Raw genomic sequence first — 19826 nt, forward strand, 5'->3', positions numbered from 1 at the left:
GGCTATACACCTAATGATCGAACATGGGAGCCTGCCGAACATCTTGCCAATGCCTCCGACATGGTTGTTGCATTTCACAACCAATATCCTCATAAACCAAGTCTGAACTCTTTTCTTCCGACTCGTGCAACTCGTCATCGAAAAGGGGGGATAATGTCATGAAGACATCATGACATTCATCTTGGCGAACCAGGAATCGAACCCATAACCTCTTGGTTTACATATTGTACTTTAACCATTGTAATAACATATGTGAGATGTAATCATAATAATTATATGTTTAGTTATTACGAGATATTTAGAACATTCTAGATTATTCTAGAATGTTCTTGAATATTTCATGATTATATTTATTATTATTATTATTCATAAATATCTAAAATATTCTAGAACATTCTAGAATACTCCATAAGGGCCTATAAATAAGAGTCCATACACTCATCACAACTCATTCGGTTCAACACCAGTCTTTAGCCCTTAGCCTACTCCTTGTAATCTTCTTTCTCATAATATAATCTCATTCCCATTTCTTATCTCTCACTTATACTTTTCTCTCTCTCGCACTCTCTCCCTTTTTCACTCTCTTTTGCTATCACTATCGCTATCTCTACCGCTCTCGCCATCTCTATCGTTATCGTTATCTCTATCGCCATCGCTCTCTCTCTGCTTCCTACTCAAGAGTCACGACAATGGGGAGTAGTGGTGTGGGGAGTATTACACTCCAGCCTGATGTTGTATGAGGCAAATGATATGCAAGAGGCCATGATGGCATATAATAGAAGATTGATATCAGTTAGTTCGTTTCAGCAACCTCGAAAGCAAATGCGATCTATCGAGATCTGGAAAACTGTGACTACGATAACATTATGGGTATTATGGAAATGTAGATGCAATTGACTTTACTATGCCGCAAAGCTTGGCATTCCAGAGGTATTGCTTGAGATATGGGAAACATTGTTGACAGTAGTTCGTGGGTAGTATGATAACATGACTGGTTCTCCAGAAAATATTCATAAAAGAAGGATGAAGCTTCTTCACTTATGGAGGAAGGTGCCTCTCTTTGTAATGACAAACCAAAGACCTCAATTGAATTATCATCTTCCATGGACCTTTTCTTGATATAAAACCAACATGTTAATGTATCGTTTAAGGCTCAACAACCCTATATAAGTTGTTTTTGTATGTACAAGTTTAGGTGTACATACATTACGTTGTAAACCTACGGGCAGATAACTTTCACTTGTACTTTCTTGATGTTTTAATACCATTGAAGAAAATCTTTCAGGGAAAAAAAATAAAATGCACTCAACAAACCCGGGAGTGAAGATAAAGAGGCACGGGCAAGCTATGAGGCATACACAACAAGGAAGCAGGAGAGTGCGGGCGGATGGGCAAGGTTGGCCAAAGAGTGCCATCCGGACGGACAAAAGTTGGCCGAACGAGACGAGTGCCATTGCCGGTTGGCCGGCCTGCCGGTCTTTGGACAGGTCTTATGGTGTTGTATTCAGAGAGGTGTCCATCCATCATATTCTCTGTTTTCCTTTACATATTTCCAAGGAGATTGTGAAGGAGGAAGAACAGAGAAGAGGGTGGAAGGAAGGACCCAGAGCAGAGTGATGAGGGAAGAGACTTTCTGTTTCAGAGGATGCTGTTCCAGCGATCAAATCCCCATGGCCATCCTCCCCAAATCCTCCCTCACTATCCTCTCCGAAATCGCTAGAGGTATATGTAATCTCATCGTCTTCTCATCAATTCTCGTTTTACCTTGGTTCCCCTGTTCCCTAACCTCCAAGCTCAAAGCACGGAGAATTAGGGTTTTAATCCCATCTCTCAAGATGGTAAGTTGATTAAAAGTACCGCCTTTTCTCCAACGCTATCAAATGTATAGTGCGGTTCAATGAATCTATGCATCTCGAGAAAGAGAAAGAGAATTGAGGTGAAGTGAATTAGGGTTTTAATCACATCTCTCAAGAAGGTAAGTTGATTAAAAGTACTGCCTTTTCTCCAGCGCTATCAAATGTATAGTGCCGTTCAGTGGATCTATGCATCTCAAGAAAGAGAAAGAAATTGAGGTGAAGTGAAATGAGGTGACAAATCTGCATAGGTCATGTGTATACACATGTCCCACTACTGTGTGAAGAACATGTGATTCATTTCTCTATATACTTGGCTTGACTAATGAAAACATCTAACGACAATGATATCTTTCTCTGATCTAATAATAGACTGGGCAACGACATATATAATTCTCCTTGGATTCAACTTCTTGAGTGCAAAGATGGCAGAAGTAGTACTCTAAAGCTATTTGTGTTATGTGTATATCCTTTTCTATCCTTAGTTGGGTATATGGTTTTGGTGTGCACCTTATCGATGTATGAAGGGCATGTGATATTGTGTCTCCATATACTTGGCTAGAATGTTATAAGAAGCTGGAAATTTAACTGGGGAAAAATGACATGAAATGCTATATCAATGGCTTCAAAAGTCCGAAATATTGTATGAGACCCAAAGTTACATCCAGGTGAATCTTATAGAATGTTTGGTAATATAAAGAAAAATTCAAATTTCGATAAACGAGGTAGCTGACATATGTAACTAGGTTGCGAATCAGTACACACTATATTGGAGTGCATGTTACAACTAAGGGGGAGCATAGAATGTACATATAAATATATATTTGGGAGAGGTAGAACATGAGCCGATTAGCTTATGAACGCAAACCAGGCTGTCAATTGGGCATTACTAGTATGAAGTATCACCATCACTCACCAAAGGAATAAAGGATTCGGATGCCAACCTGATATATCTATGCTGAGGAAGCTCCCATGTACCATGATAAAGCATACTGACATGAAGAGCATTGGCAACCATTAATAGTGCAATCATCTCAGCCCGGATTATTCTGGAGACCACGTGAAGAGGTCTCTCCATCAGTCTCCACACATTAGAGATGCCTCCAGATTTGCAGCAATGTTTAAACTAGGCTCGGTAAGTAATTGCAAGGGTAGTAAGAGTTTTAAATAGGCACAAGTTAGTACTAGACTATTGGGATTGTGTTTGTAAGCACATATGCTTCTCTCGTCCTCCTAGTGCACCATTCCTTTTGTAAGTAAATCTTATGCTTCTCTCTTGAAGAAGATAGGTCCTTGAACACTACGTCAAGGCAGAGAGACAATGGAATGAATAAGTTTTATTAACTTCGATTAAGATACAATTCTAAAATACCATCACAACAGAATAAAAAAGGGCATCTAATTCACTCTCAGAACATATGATTGCATAGTCTTTTTAACTCTTATCTCATCCACATTTTTGTATGCATTATATATGTCCATATACATACATAGATACATACATATGAGCCCAAAATTGGCGTATGAGACAATTTATAATTATAAAAATGGGTGAATTCATGTCATCCATACTAAAACAAAAGTAAAAGCTCTAGGCTTCCTAATGCTCTATGATTGTGATCTTAATCTATGTGGTGGAAGGATTTTTGAGATGGTTCGTAAGTGAAAGAGAGAAGCAGAGAGTGCGATGTCTTTTAAGAGGCCAAAATGGCATATAAGACATGCATCTCACTCAGATGGCTTCACTCAAAGTAAGGCAGATCCTTGTCTTTATATCAAAGAACTGCTATGGTTGACTTGTACATCGTCTTCAGTTTTCTCCATACATGATGGCCATTAGTCAGCCTTTTATTTTTCCTAAAACTTCATCTGATGGTTAGGAAGTGTTTGCTATATTCTGTTACTTCGCTCACATCTTGAAGTTGTTTCAGACGAACTTCTTCTGCCATAACTTTTCCAGACATAGCGTCACCTGTGTCAACCATAGTTGTTTGTTCATCCATAGATCATGCATTGAAGTCTCCTAATAGTAACACATCCCCCACAGTAGCAAATCTTGTGATATTATAAGATAACGGAAGATATGGTGATTCTTCAAGAGATGCAAACCTTCACCTGAAAAGTAGAAAATTGTAACATATGGTTCTTCAAAATCCCGTCTTTTGATTTGTATCCTCATGGAGCTCCGTTTTGTGCAATACAGCCACTCCTTTGAAGCCTCTAGTTCTTCTTAGTATGTGTGGTTAGGACGATATACTAATTCCCATCTATATCCTTCTACATTGGGGATTTTAAAATGTGTTGGTGGGTGTTTGGATGCTTATCGATATCTATGTTCTTGAATGTATCTTCAAAATACATGGCATCTATCCTTACAGAGCCATTGCAATTCGATATAGTTAGGAGCCCAATTCTGTAGCCCTTGATTGACTTGTAGCTTTAGGAGTGATGGGGTGAAAGAACATTGTGAGGGAGGGAAGGGGGGCGATGGAAAGGAAGAGAGAAGGGAGAGGGGTTTTGCCAAATCAGAGTGCATTTGTGGTTAGACTTTGCTCCATTTTTCATCCATTGTTAGCTGACAATGTCTGAAGTGGATAAGTTCTGATGGTGACCAAGCTTCTAGGGTATCTTAAGCTGCTAATGGTGAAGAATGTTGAAGTAGTATCTGATGGTGCATGGTATGAAGAATAACTCTTTGGGATAAGTTCTGGCTGACCAAGCTTCCATTTGTTTCTCATTACTTTTTCAAATAATGGAATTATTATTAGGTTTGGAGTTTGGCTCTAGTGACATTAAAAAGTAGGAAATCAGAATAAAGATTTAGTAAAGGAGGGCAAGGCTACCTTCTTTTATGATTGCAAAGGAACACAGGATGTAATTTTAAATTCATTAATTTGGCAGTTGCTTAGAAGTGCATCTTTGGAAATCATTATTCATCATTTAAAGTTCCACTTTCATGATGAAAAGGAAAACATTATAAAGAAGGAGAGGACTTGGAGAAAAAAACCAATGCTGTATTTTGTTATTGCTTATTAAGATTTTTTACAATCTTTTGTTGAAAATATGCCTCCTTTCCCAGGGGCTGAGAGTGTTGTCTACGAATCAAGGCTCCATGGACAGTCTGTGGCAGCAAAAAAACCCCGACTTACGACATCAGAAGATATAGATCGATATCATAGGGAGTTGCAGTTATTGATGTAAATGTTGCCCACCATGATTTTAGGACATGTTGTCATCAACATTTTCTCACTTCATCTAACATATTATTAATATATCTTTATGCTGTTTTGGATTTTAGCAAAGTAGAGCACCCAAACATAATCAAATTGGTTGCTGCACATGCCCAACCACCAAATTATTCGTTTATTTTCCCATTATATGAACAAGGGAATCTATCTCATGCACTTCATGTCAGGGAGTGGATACCAACTTGGAAGGAAGTGGCTAAAATCTCCCTACAATTAGGTACACTCATTGATCGAAACTTATCATACAGTTTATGTATGATTTGTGTAAGCGCACTTCAGCATTGCATAATGGACACGTGAAAAGACTCGTAACATACCATCTCTATTCATCTTTCCAGCTAGTTCTATACATCATCTTCATAAGATGGGTATCATTCATAGAGATATCAAGCCTGCCAATATTCTTGTAAGTATCCTACTTAATCATTCCCATTAATTGATTTTCCTTGGGTGAGATATTTAATTTAGGCAGTTCTATTTGTTTAATTTAGTTGGACTCTGACTGGAATGCACATTTGGGAGACTTTGGGCTGGCAATGCCTATCAAGGATATTGAAGGAATCAGTGTGCAAAATTGGAAATCAAGTGGAAAACCAACAGGAGGATTTCATAAAAAGAACATGGTGGGAACTCTCTTGTATATGGCGCCAGAAGTGTTGAGGAAAGAAGTACATACCGAAAAAGCTGATATATATGGATTTGCAATCACCATCAAGTGAGGTTCTTTGAGAGAGGGAGAGGGAGAGGTACTAACATAATTTAATGAATATACCTGTTCATATATTGTAGTAAGTAAAAAGTAAAACAAACTGCAATACTGTGAGCACGCACCATCTACTTGGATATAGCTTTATCTTTATCTTAGAAGTTTCTACAGACCTTCCATCATCTTAGAGATACCTCGATTCTCTTGGAAAAAACTTAAAAGTTTGATACACCTGTATCACGATGTATGTATATGAGGTAAATAAAATCTTAGCATAAATCAATGCATCATGGCACAAAAATAAAATTGGAGGGAGAACAAAATAAGTACAACTTCAAAATTCAAGATATAAGGGGAGCTAGTTTATTTGATGGGATGTCTTTACAACATCGAAATGAAAAGACTACCTGTAATATCACACTCTTTGTGTCTCTAATCACGGCCCTTGAGCTATTCACACTCTTTGTGTTCGTGCAGTGAGTTAGCAACTGGGGTGGTTCCTTATACTGATCGAAGAACTGAAGCTCAGGTAAATCATTTCAGTCACTTAATTTCATAATGTTTCTTAATTTCTGCAGGTTATTAATGCTCATTGAATGCAGGCACATACTGTTCTGGAGATGAACTATACAGAACAACAGTTAACTGCATCTATCACTTCAGGATTACGCCCTGTACTTGCTGGGCCAGAATGTGGTATTCCATCAAGATTATCAGCGTTGATTGAGAGATGCTGGAATAATAACCCATATTTGAGGCCATATTTTACAGAAGTGATGTCAGAACTGCAAGAGATCTTCTCTACCTTGACTATAGATGACAAAAGAAATGTCAAAACAGATTCAGATGCAGTGTCTGAAAGCCTTAATTTAACAACCTTCAGTTATAATACGGTCTTGCCTGAAAATGCCATTTATGAAAAGAAGGAAATTCCATCTACATTAGGCCAAAACTGGTTAAAATCTTCTAATGACGGCACAAAATATGCTCCAACCCTCTCTTGGGGTTCTTTCGCTACACGTGGTGGTAGAGATACAATGGAAGACAGTTGCTTTCTCCTTCCACAGCTTGGAGGCTCAACACAAGTTCATCTGTTTGGCATATTAGATGGGCATCGAGGTCAGAATCTTGATGAATATATGTGATTCCGAACCCCATTAATTCTTCTTAATTACTTGATTCTTCAAGTAGATGTATGCGTATTCAATCATTGGAAAAAATGGGCAAATTGTTTTGCAGCTAACATTCATGCCCAAAGTGCATAGAAATATCCATCATGTTTGGATTAGAAAATATTGATTTGACTGAGGTCAAGATTCCAAGTGAAGGGAAGGTAGTTTATTTCATTGCTAACTTCAAATGTAGCTTTGTCATATTCCTGCTCAATCAGGACACATATTTCTCTATGAAACATTCAGAGCTCTTTGCTCATCACACGTATTTGGAGCTCTCCATGCTCATCATATGCAATTGGAGTTCTTCGTCCTCATGACATGTACATATTTGGAGCTCTTTGCACCCATCATCTGCACTTATAAACCATCATGGAGCTGCTTTTGAAACTGCTGGTTTAAATTTACTTATTTCTATCATAGAGTTCAGACCATATTTGTTCATCTACTAAGCCACGCATGTGCACACTAGAATTCCGACATCTCTGAATATTTAGATAATGTTGATGGGTATATATTCTTCATGCTGATTGGGCAGGGGGAGAGGCAGCCGAGTATGCAACTCATGCTATTCCGCACCATCTGATGGCTAGGTCATTCTTAGACTGCAGGTAATGCTGCTTTTCTATCTTTGAAACAGATTAAGTGATTGTTGCTATGTAATACTTATTTTTCATGGCAACACTTCGTGTTTTTATGTGAACATTTCTTAATAGAAAGATGGGAAAATTCCCCTAACGCTCTAATTTGCCACAAATTCCCAAATGCCCTAAGAAGATTTCATGGAAACAGTTTCCTGTTTTACACAGCCCATCGGAGGCACTTTCCGCAGCCTTCATCGAAACAGATAAGGCATTTCGGAAAGAGCTAGATTTCCAAAGACCCAAGAGAAAGGGTCAGGGAAAGAATTGGCATCCTGGATGTACAGCCATTTCAGCTTTGTTTGTCAACGATACGCTCATTGTAGCCAATGCAGGTGACTGCCGAACAATCTTATGTAGGAATGGGCAAGCCATTGCTCTTAGCAAGGTATTTTAAGTCAATAAAAGAGAGAGTATGTTAGCACGGTATATGCACTTATTTATTCACATATTGTTGATTGCTAAGTCAATCATGTTTTAAATACTGAAGGATCATATAGCGAGTTCACTGGAGGAGAGAGAACGTGTGATTAAACTAGGAGGGCAAGTTAAGTGGCAGGTAGATACTTGGCGTGTTGGTGCAGCTGCTCTTCAGGTAATTCCCTGCTGTTTTGTTTTGTTTGTCAAAGTTTGAAGGTGCACTCATGCTGTAGATTTGAAGTGTAAGGTAAGATTTTCACTTGAACTTTACATTCAATCATAATTTTTCAAATTTGAATACTCTTTAACTTTTTCTAATTAATATATTATCAATGCATTTGCACCTTTGGGTATTTATTTCAGTTTCAGTTTGCAACCTTTGTTGTTCCCCTGATTGACATAGCCATTCGTATCCCAAAACAATACTAAGGTGCTAGGAACCTTCATATATCCAAATTGAAGCAACCAAACAACGTGAAACATTTCATTAGATGTAGCAGAAAAAAACATTCGTCAGATGTTTTGTTAGACTTCCTAATATAAATAAATGGCTGTGCAAATTTATTGGATATGAAACTGAAAGTGTATAAATTAGGGATAATTTTTCAAATTTTTGCAATATTTAGCTTCTTTTGGCAAATGTTACTGATATTTTATTAATTTGTTTATGGTGAGCGAATCTTTCAACAATCATCATCATAAAAACAGCAAAAGGTGCTCAAGCTCCAAATGCTTAAATAATAGTTGTTGGGTGATAAATAGCCCCTAACTTTTTCCTTGGTTCAAAGCTCCTACATGTTACAAGTTATACTCTTCCTAGTGGATCAATCTATAAAAGGGATAAAATATGGCACAATTTCTCAATTCATTACACATTTATTTTCAGATTGTTGGAAACCCAGCACATTAGTTCCACATGAACTTTGAAAAGTGAACTGCTTCTTTGTGTCTTTTCACCAATCTGTGATGAGAAGAATGTGTATATAATACTGTGTGTAGACAGGCATCACTTCGTATGTTTTAGCTCTTCAGAATGTTGTAAATTCTTTTAGTTGTATATCGAGTTGTTGTTTGGTTTTAGGTTATTATTTTCCAGCCAAACAGCAGGGTTTTTAAAAGAAGATTGTGAGTAGAGAACTCCCTCTCTTGCAATATATCCAGTCATGCTTTCATCTCTTTTGCTAGGTGACACGCTCAATTGGTGATGATGATTTAAAGCCAGCCGTAACAGCCGAACCTGAGATGACGGAGACCACACTCACAGAAGATGATGAATTTCTGGTTAGTCGACATATTAATTAAATGGATTCTTCTTAATTTTTCTACTTGAAAGAATTGCAATGTAGTGTTAAGAGCATGTCCTTGAATGTCTAATGGAAAGCTTGTAATTGTGTTCCTTAGATCATTGCAAGTGATGGGCTTTGGGACAAAGTAAGCAATGAGGAAGCAATTCATTTTGTAAAAAATACAGTTAAGGAAGCAAGCATGTCTTCAAAGCGTCTAGCAACCGAAGCAGTGGAACGTGGTAGCAGGGACAATATCACTGTGATCATTGTATTTCTTCATCCGGTCTCCACATTGGAGCGTGTATACTAATCCCTATCAAACACAAGATGACAAGTTGATTGATTTCCATTGCCACATAATAATTGATTCAATTATTTTTAAACAAACTGGTAAAAGAGTTTTGAGTATATGTTTCCTTGGTTTTTCATTGACTCAAGGTGCATCCAGACTATAGAAAAAGATTTTGCTCTCAAACGGAAAAGATTGTAAACCAAGTTGTTGGGTCACAGAAATATAAACAGCAATAATAGATTATCAATTGACATTGTCCAGCTTGTGAGAACCATAATCATTAGGGTGTGGCCACAGACCTACAATTAGTATGATTCAGAAAGCAAGCCATTATAAGTGAAGGTGAAGTGGATTTTTTAAACCATGGAAGGATGCCATATTATTAGCAAATGCGTTCTTGTTAGTTGCATAGTGCACATTCTTTTGTATGAGTGATGTAGTGAGAGGTCAAATTGGTATACAGTCTTTGTATTGCATAGGAGCCTTGCGTATCAATGTATTCCACATGATTCTCACTGACCATTATTTGGTTTTTGGTAGATACCTATACGAAGGACCTAAGGGGTGGTGTTGGGTTGTAAGCACATTCTAATGTTATGTATCTAAATTTCCTTTCGATTCTTCAGAACCCAAACCAAAGGAGGCAGTGTTGGGTTGTATGCACTCTAATGTTATGTATCTAAGTTTCCTTTCAATTCTCTAGGATCAAAACTTTCATATATTCTTCAAACTACTGATTTGCACATGATTATTATTACAAATTTCTGCTCTCATTTCATTTATGATAGTCTCTTTGTAGTGCCATTGGATTTAGGATGTGTATTGAGGTGGATACAACTCTTGCTTGTTACAAATAGTCACTCCTCAGGATCTAGCGAAGGGACACAATCTATTACAAAAGGATTAGCTAGAGAAATTCTTCTTACTATGCTAAGTAATTTTTATCATGTTGTGGCAAGGATAATTCTTCCATTCCTTTAGATCTTTTCCTTTAGATCTTAGGGGTGACTTGAAACAAACATCCAACCCAATACTATGAAACTGCGGAACATGTCATGTAAGCTGCCACTTAACCCAAAATTGAATAAGCACATAGGGTTAATGGTTTCCGTCACTCAGACAAGTATGCAGCTTAAGCAACTGCGGAACCTGCTGCGTAAGCTGCCACTTAACCCGAAATTAAATAAGCACATAGGGGCACATGTAGGGATCAACAATTAACATAAAAAAGATGCACAATTTTGTCAATTTCATTCACTGGTAACAATACAAAGTAAGGGTTTGAGCCAACTGTAGCGTTGTGTGCAATTTTTAGTTGTCAGACATGTTTATGTTGATAGCATAATCCTCAATTGATACTGTTTTAAGTCATCCATCCATATGCAAGACCACAATGTGGTATTGAAATCCTTAAATGAAGGAATGTTAATATACATAATCTTTGCCAAATTTCCAGGTAAACCAATTCCGAATAAACCAATGAGGGGAGGTAATTTACAAGAGACCCAATTTCCTGATATCGAGGGTTTCAGTAGGTCTCAGAGCTGAAACTACTGGATGTGATGGAAACCACAGTGGATGCTTGGTAAGAATTGGACACTTCCTTAGGAGGAACACTATAAGGCGAAGATATAGATGGCGGCAACAATATGGGTGGCGCCTCCCCCGAGAGCACATGGAGGACATTTCGCATTGATGGACGCATGTCTGGCACCGCATAGCAACATGTGAGCCCCAATTCCAACACAGTAATTACCATGGCTTTATCTTCTTCACTCTCTATTGACAAGCTTGGGTCCACAGCCTCAATTAAGCGTTGATCTTTATGAAACCTCCAAAGCCACTCCATCAATGCACATTCCTCTTTTGCGATATAATCACTCACCTTCTTTCCAGTAACAACTTCCAATACTAGTACTCCGAAGCTAAAAACATCAGTTTTATCTGTCGATTTGCGCGTATAGAAGGACTCTGGTGCCATGTAGCCCCATGTTCCAGCAACGTTGGTTGTACCTGGTGCCACATCATGCCCATATAGACGAGCTAGTCCGAAATCACCAAGACGAGCATTCATATGAGCATCCAACATCACATTGCTGGCTTTGATATCACGATGAACGATTTTCTTCTCACATTCTTCATGGAGGTAATTTATGGCAGCAGATACCCCTTTCAGGATATGAAGTCGCATCGGCCATGTCAGTTTCCCTTGGTTGTTTCTTTGGAATAGGAAATGGTCTAAGCTTCCATTAGGCATAAGCTCATAGACTAGCATAAAACCCTTCTCTTGGCACCAACCAAGCAAAGGGGCCAAATTCCGATGCCGGAGTTGTCCAATCGTTGTCACTTCCGACACAAATTCTTTTACTCCTTGCTTCGATCCCTTGGAGATCCTCTTCACAGCAACATCCACAAGGGTGGAAGGAATCTTGCCTTTGTAAACGGACCCAAATCCACCGGTCCCTAAAAGGTTCTTCGCATGGAAGTTCTGTGTCGCTTTGCTTAGTTCACGGTAACTGTAACGCTGTGGCAAGTTTTGATCCAATGACAACCCTAGTTGCTCATCTGTGGCGGCTTCAAATGGATGGTTACGACACCTTGAATACATAAAAGCAGATGCTATTCCTAATGATAACAAGACCAAGGCACCTATTACTACCCCTACTATGAGGGCGATATGTCTCCAATTCTTTGTCGAGCCAGAAGGCATTGTGATGGGTGTCGAGTTTCCTTCATTGCTAAAACTCCAAGAATAGACATTATACAAGACGTCCTCCAAAGGCCCAGTGGCTGCAGTGAACCCGATGTACATGTTTTGGTTGAGCACCGATGACAAGTTAAGTGAAGTGTTAGAAATCAAAGCATATTGGGGTCGTGTTTGGCCTATAGTTCGACTAACTGAGACCTCAAGACGATTAGAGACAGAATCAAAATCAATCCATGCTTGGATACTAGATCCTTTTAGTTGGATGGAATATCCATCAGCAGCGGAGTTTATCGTCGATGAATTGCTAGTACGAAAAGCAGACGAAACAGAGAGCCACGAGAAGATACTATTAACATCAATTCCAACATGGTTTCCATCGATATCATTGAACTCTGGGTTCTTATAAGTATCAAACTCCACGCCGAGTGTTTGGGCGGTAGCATTTGTGGCATCAGTGGTGTTGGTATTGGTATCAGAGCTATTGAAGAGGCCCAGATAGCCTTGTGAGGAGCCATTAACTGGTTCCAGGGAAGGGGCGATCACAAACGCCATTCCATCGGCTTGATCTTCTGATCCTGGGGTTATCTTTAAGATGAATTGTGTGCTAAAAGAGACTGGCTTCCCAGAGTCGTCGAGGAACCGGATCGGCGAAGTGTAGAAGCATCGGCCCATGCCTTGGATCGCATCAGTCGCAGTGAGCTGGAGGGCAGAGCCCACCACGGAGGCGCCTTGTAAGCATCGGATCCCTGCTGAAGTAGCCTCTTGGAATCCGATGTATGTGAAGTTTGTAGCACCATGGGGGTCTGGAAAACAGAGGAGCAGTGAGAAGAGAAGGAGAAGAAGGAGAGAACGCATGGCTTCTTCACTGGTGCTTTCACGGCCTGTAGAAAATTAGGGTTTTGTTTCGTTTTTATTTTTCTTACAGGGGAGAATCAGGGGCTTATTTCAATAGTGGGAAAGTAGAGATGTCTTCCTAGAGAGGAGATGGAGGGTATTGTCATGGTGGGCAGATTAGGAAAGGAAAATCTTGGATTAGGGATGTGCAGAGGAGGAGAAGGAAGAGAAGGGAAGGAGATGGGGGAAGAAGAATTCTGAGAGACAAAAGCTTAACGGAATGAAGGAAGCAGACAAAGTCAAATTTACTTATTTAGGTATATATTCATTCCGCCATAGCATAATTATGTACATACATCTCTGCGCTATCTTATCTCTTACTTTCAAATTTTGACCTCTTTCATCTGTAACATCTCTCTGTTTCTCTTTATGCAGTCATCTGTGACATCTCTCTCTCTCTCCCTCTCTCTCTCTCTCTCTCTCTCTCTCTCTACTTCTCAGCTTTTAGCTTTTTTCTCATGTTGTTTTATACCTAATCTCTCTCTCTCTTATATGGTCCACAAATCTCAGCTTTTTTCTCATGTTCTTTTATACCTAATCTCTCTCTCTCTCTCTCTTATATGGTCCAGAAATGGAAGGAGAGCTTATCGATTATATGGAGACCCTAAATCTTTGTGCATCCGAACAGGCTGTCTTTAGACGAGTCTTCTCTACCATTGATCATGATTCATATATTCATTCTTAGATGCTTAATTGACCAAACAAAGGCCCACAAGAAGAAATTATATTGTTGTTTTTGTCGACTTTCGCAAAACCTTTGACACGGTCCCTAGCGAGCAGCTGTTTGATAGGCTTAAAAGCTTGAGGATACCAGATGACATGATTTGGGTCATCTACGCATTATATGAGCAAGTCTCCAGGTGCGTCCGATGCCCAGGTGGCCTATCCAATTCCTTCACTAGCACTATTGGTGTAAAACAAGGTTGCTCCTTATCACCGACTCTTTTTGGGATCTACATTGATGAGATCACAGGTTTTATTGCTCGTAAGGGAGGCAACATAGTAGTCCTTGGGGATACGCAGGTTCGTATCTTGCTCTATGCAGACGACATAGTTTTGCTCTCTGAATCCGAACACGACCTACAAAGGCACCTTAATGCCTTAGATGACTTTTGCAGCACACACCGAGGATTGGTAGTGAATCTAGGGAAAACTAAAATTCCTTATCTTCCACACATCGGCCCAAGTTAGAGCTAAATGTCACCTAACCATAGCCCATAGCCCAGTTGAGGTGGTTGGATCATATGTCTATCTTGGAGTCACTTCAGTGTCCGCTTAAGTAAATTTTCGATGACATAGGCAACGAATGATAGACTTAAGAGAGGACATGCATCCCTCTCACTCCTAGACAGACAATGCCACCAAACATACTTTCAAGAGCCACGGACTAAAGGGTGGCTCTTTGACTCATTGGTGACTCCCTCCCTCATGTATACATTAGTCGTTTGAGCCCTAGGGCTACCATCTTTCATGTTGATGCAATTAGAGAGACCATTAGTGATGATGTTATCATGCCAACTCCGACGCAAATCGACAGTACCACATGACATTATTAGAACGGAGTTCACTTTACCCCCGATGTTAGTAGAGGCACTTTTTCAACTTGTAGTCTTTATTCATAGGATACATAGCCAACCACATGATAGGATATTAATAGCCTACCTACCCTTAGGTACAACCATGCGATTGATAACACTTTAATCTCTCATGAGGATTGTAATAAAGTAATACGCCAAGAAATATGGAAAATTTACACTCGGTATAAATGAATCTCCCCACTAGAGCCAGTCCCATCTAAAATGTTGTATTATAAGGAACACTTTGACATGCACTTCTCTAAGTTAGGCTTTATTACATGACCAAAATATCTACATGCATTCTTACCAGATGCACTAAGGGTTGCCATTGGACAACTTAGAATATCATTTCACCAACTTGAGATGGAGAATGGTCGTACTAATGGAGTCCCTCGGGAGCAAAGGATATGAAGACTATGTCACATATAGATAGAGGATGAGTACCACTTTACATGCAAGTGTCCAACTTACGCCGAGATAAGGGCAAAATACCGAGACATACTCGATTCCTCCCCCACCCTCCCCAAACTATTAGATACTCTAGATATAAAGAATTTAGACAGATATATCCTAGAGCTAAAACAACACAGAGATAATAAACTACAAAATATTGACAATAATGTTTCTAATATTCACCAATATGTAACGAATGAAGTTTTTCAGGGACAAGGGGAGACACCAAATGTCGACACACCTGCACTACTCAGCCTCTTCCTTGATGAAGCAGCAAACCAAAGAAGAACCAAGCGCCCTCGGATGCCGGGTTTCAGAGCAACTCGATGGTGTAGCAATTAAGAAAATAAGGGAACGTGAGCTACACCGCCTAGAAGCCATGGTTGGGACACTCTCTACACCGGGACCACGGGTCACACCCACACCGAAACCCTTTGACCTCCCACTTCTTTTCAAGAGGCTTGGGTGGAAATGAACTTAGGCTTAGTGCTTCTATTTTTATTTTATTATTTTAGTTTTGATGATTGGATAAATACCCCATTTTGTTGTACACCAATTATCTCATAGGCCAATTTTGGCTTTAGAAGACTTTAATATATCTTTCTTTTCTCTCTCTCTCTCTCTCTCTCTCTCTCTCTCTCTCTCTCTCTCATAGATTAGGGATCATCGATAACGACCCACATCTAATGAGATCGAATACAAAGGATGGTGGTTGTGACCTTAGCGTCATACCTATTCGTTTATGTTTCCGTTATGTGCCCAATCCATTCCAAGCTAAAGATAACATATGGTGTGTACACATACACTTGCTTCAATCTAATGGATGGGCCTTTATGTATTCGTGTTTTAAAAAATATATGTATCTTGATCTTTCTGTCCACTTTGTATAGTAGACATTTCATTGTTGCAATACATATATCCTTGTTCTTTTGCTAGTGCCGTAGAGAAAGGTAAAATAGAGACACACAAAGTTAATCGCACTTATATTAAAAAAGAAAGAGAAAAGTAGAAACCTATTTGTCAACGTTCTTTGGTGCTTGTCTTATTCACATTGTTGATCCTTATCCATTGCTTTCTTAAAAAAAAACTTGCCTTCAAAACCATATTGCCATGTAATTATTTGAAGGACAACTGATTCATACACTCTCCGCCCAATTGTCCAAGAATATATAGTCATCCCCCTATATTGTTGTTTTATTCCTATGTTCTCACACACACGTGTTATACATTGGTTTCTAATCTTTTGAGCATATGTGCGCTTGTCATGTTTAGGTCTACCATAATCTTAGCAACTCTCTTCCTCTTCTATCAAAATTGGAATTCCGATTTTGTATATGTAATGGTGTAAGTTTAGGCGAGAATGTATCTAATTGTTTTGATGGATCATGTTCTAATTTCTGCAAATAGAATAATATGAAGAGGTCTTGAATTCAATGTTACTTCAAAATTATTAAAATGCAAAACATACCCACATGGTAGAAAGGCTAAAAGTCCTTGGGCTATTTTTTTCTCGTAGATATGAACCTCAACAAATATATATGATTGGAACCGTAAATATGTGCGTAATTTGATTGAATTCATTGAAGATACGAATAGTTATTGTTTTACTCTAGGAAATACCTGTATGGAACCTTTTACATGCCAAATACAATTCTGTACATTACGTTTCAACATGAACTATGAATAGAAAACTCTATACCATTGGCTTGCCTTTTTGTTGTTGATGAGGTATATGTTGCTCACACGTGTTGTTGGGTTTAGGTAATAGATAAATCTTTAGTGATTTCGTGGTGAATGTTTCTTGCTACTAAGAGAAACATGTGATTCTCTATTCTTTTCTTATGATGACCCCTATTTGATAGAGAAATTGGGACATTACATGTGTACTAGATGACATGAAAGCAAACTTGTGAATAAACTTGTTTGAAGTCATCTTTATATGAATTAATGAGACAAAAATCACAATTTCCTTTTTATGGTAATATATAGCCACGTGTTAAAATTTAAAAGTGATATAACACATTTGAAACCTGTTGCATAAGTGTCTCTTGTGAAGTCAATCCAATAGTGACCACATTTTCCTCAAAGTTGTTTTCTTACATTAACAAATCTTCTTATATTATGTATATTATGTCTAATATATATACTAGTCCGTTTGACAATGATCAATTCCACATTAGTGCCGTGTGTTTCAAATCTTATGCTTCATACTTTAAGAGTGGAAATCCAAATAGATCAAACCAACACGTCATGAAATACTCAGTGGTTGCTAGAGATTTTCATGTCTAATATATATACTAGTCAATTTGACAATGATCAATTCCACATTAGTGCCAAGTGTTTCAAATCTTATGCTTCATACTTTAAGAGCGGAAATCCAAATAGATCAAACCAACATGTCATGAAATACTCTAAGTTGCTAGAGATTTTCAGTCCAATAATGTGGAATTCTATTACCAAGGACTATTCAAGAATTTTATGTCTCATACTTAGACTTTGTTTCTTGGTTCAAACATGTGGCAACAATATTAAGGGAACAAGATACATAAACCCAAAACAGTCCTAGTTCATAGAACTTAATATGATAAATGAGAACTTATCATACTTCTAAAAATCTCTACTTCCATTTGGATAGAGACACCTTGGCGTGCACGGGTAAAAATAATGGTTTCATGAGAAATTGTTTGGGGTTGCCTCCATTCTATTTCTATAAAACATTAGTGTATCCTTTTTGAGAACTACCATTAGTGTTCCAAAGTTGGTTGCCCTTATGTTGACAAGAAGAATGTCAATGTTGACACCAGTGCCAATATTAGGCCTAGACAAGCACTTGGATGATTCCATCCACAACCCAACTTTGAAAATGATGAGCAGTTGTCTTGACCCAATAAAGTGAAGGCTATGTGTTTGGGTATGAAGGAAACTATCAAAGCTTCAATAACGAGGAAGTGCAATCGACTTGATAGGCATAACTGTACCAATTGATGGTGAATTCAATGTGCATGTCATCAGGAAACTTGGTGTCCAATGATTAGTTTGGTTTCCATGAGTACATAATACATTATTATAAATTTCACGATGAACATAGGAACGCCGTCACATCAAAATATGTCACAAAGATGATGTATGAAAAGAGTCAATATCTTTGTGACTATGAGAGGTGGGACCTTGTTTTGTCTATGCTAAACAAAAAAACTATCATTTATTGATGGGTCTACAAATTAAACCGTAACTCCTATTGACATGGTAAACCATAACTCATGTTGATGTAGTAAACCATTACAAAGCTCGTTCTATTGCCAAAAGTTATGCCCAAGCCTACGACATCCGAGTATCACAAAACCTTTGCCCCTACAACAAAGATGAAGACCATGTTAACTCTCATTGTGGAGAAGGGGTTAAAACCACCATCAAATGGATGTGAAGAAGGGGTCTACATGCAAGAACCACTTGGATTCACATCAAAATCACACCCATAGATGATATGTCATCTCAAGAAGCCATTATATATTTACTTAGTAATGTTTGTATACTTCATTTCTATACATATCTCACATTGTATTTTTATTACGACAAAATGTAGTGTCCCAAGTAATGGTGGAGTTACATTTTATATTAGCTTCACGAGATCTCTACATCGAAGATGCCCAATTACCCAATTGTTGTTTGCTATAATTACTCGTCCCTTGTTGGTGATGTTATCAAGGTTGGCAACTAATGGTGATGCACACGTTCCGTCTAGGCTAACAATTGGCAACGATTCAAATTGTGTCGAATTGAACTGCATAGATTGCGAATTAATGGTTGGGTTTGGAGGTTCAATGGTCCGGCTCAACTGAGCTCAAGCCTTTATCAACTTAATGGCTTGTAATTTAAACAATTTTAAACAACAATCTAATAGTTTAAATGATTTTAAACTACGGATTAATAGTTTAAACGTTTAATGATTTAGGGTTATGTCAATTTCTTGAATATTAAATTCGAATGATTCTTGAATATTTTCATATAAGGATTGTGAGTATGATTCCATGTAGGAGAAGGTGTGAAAACTCATAAAAGTGTTAGTGATAGAATTAAGTGCTTGTTCATAAAAATGTATCTTTGAAAACTTGAGTGTACAATCGCAAAGTTGTTGATAATTTGATGTACATCGAAACTCAAACTAAACTTCGAAACTACAACTTAATGGTTTGTAAATCGCTAGAACCGTTTGGTTTAAGCTCGAAACTCCTATAAGATTTCAGTTTGAATGGTTGTGTGGCATGGTTTTGTTTAAGTTTCAAAATTGAAAACAATTCGAGTTTGAGACTCCAAACTAAACCAAAATGTTTCCCATTGTAATATGTGGAACAATTGGTAGTGTAGGCTTTGGCATATTATTCTTTCATGTTTCCACAAGCCTCACCTAAGAATCTTGCAAAGAGGATGCACATATAACCAATTTGCATTTGCATTTGAATTGCATATTAATCGCAAGAAGTCTAGCCTCATCTCATATATTGAGAGGTATTTAAAATGTCTAGGATGGTAAGGATCATGGTTGGAAAAGGCTTTATTGTTTGACACTTCAGGTATCC

General features: G+C 38.2%; 2 protein-coding genes across 2 annotated transcripts; one reads left to right on the forward strand and one right to left on the reverse strand.

Annotated features, from left to right (window-relative positions):
- Window positions 1–1542: 1542 nt before the first annotated feature.
- On the forward strand, window positions 1543–9709 carry LOC147856441 (protein kinase family protein / protein phosphatase 2C (PP2C) family protein). Its single transcript, XM_087329344.1, has 12 exons — window positions 1543–1722; window positions 4933–5050; window positions 5152–5318; window positions 5440–5507; window positions 5593–5816; window positions 6285–6336; window positions 6410–6926; window positions 7518–7590; window positions 7789–8008; window positions 8111–8215; window positions 9226–9321; window positions 9442–9709. The coding sequence occupies exons 1-12, from the start codon at window positions 1617–1619 to the stop codon at window positions 9634–9636; spliced, it is 1941 nt and encodes a 646-aa protein (XP_087185470.1). The 5' UTR covers window positions 1543–1616; the 3' UTR covers window positions 9637–9709.
- A 1126-nt stretch (window positions 9710–10835) lies between these two features.
- LOC147856442 (L-type lectin-domain containing receptor kinase S.4-like) lies at window positions 10836–13355 on the reverse strand. The gene has a single exon (XM_087329341.1). The coding sequence runs from the start codon at window positions 13178–13180 to the stop codon at window positions 11147–11149; it is 2034 nt and encodes a 677-aa protein (XP_087185467.1). The 5' UTR covers window positions 13181–13355; the 3' UTR covers window positions 10836–11146.
- Between the last annotated feature and the right edge of the window lie 6471 nt (window positions 13356–19826).

This window comes from Azolla caroliniana, unplaced genomic scaffold, assembly GCF_043228905.1.
Source record: "Azolla caroliniana isolate FFs.n. ecotype wild unplaced genomic scaffold, voAzoCaro1.0.p SCAF_13, whole genome shotgun sequence".
Lineage (NCBI taxonomy): Eukaryota > Viridiplantae > Streptophyta > Polypodiopsida > Salviniales > Salviniaceae > Azolla > Azolla caroliniana.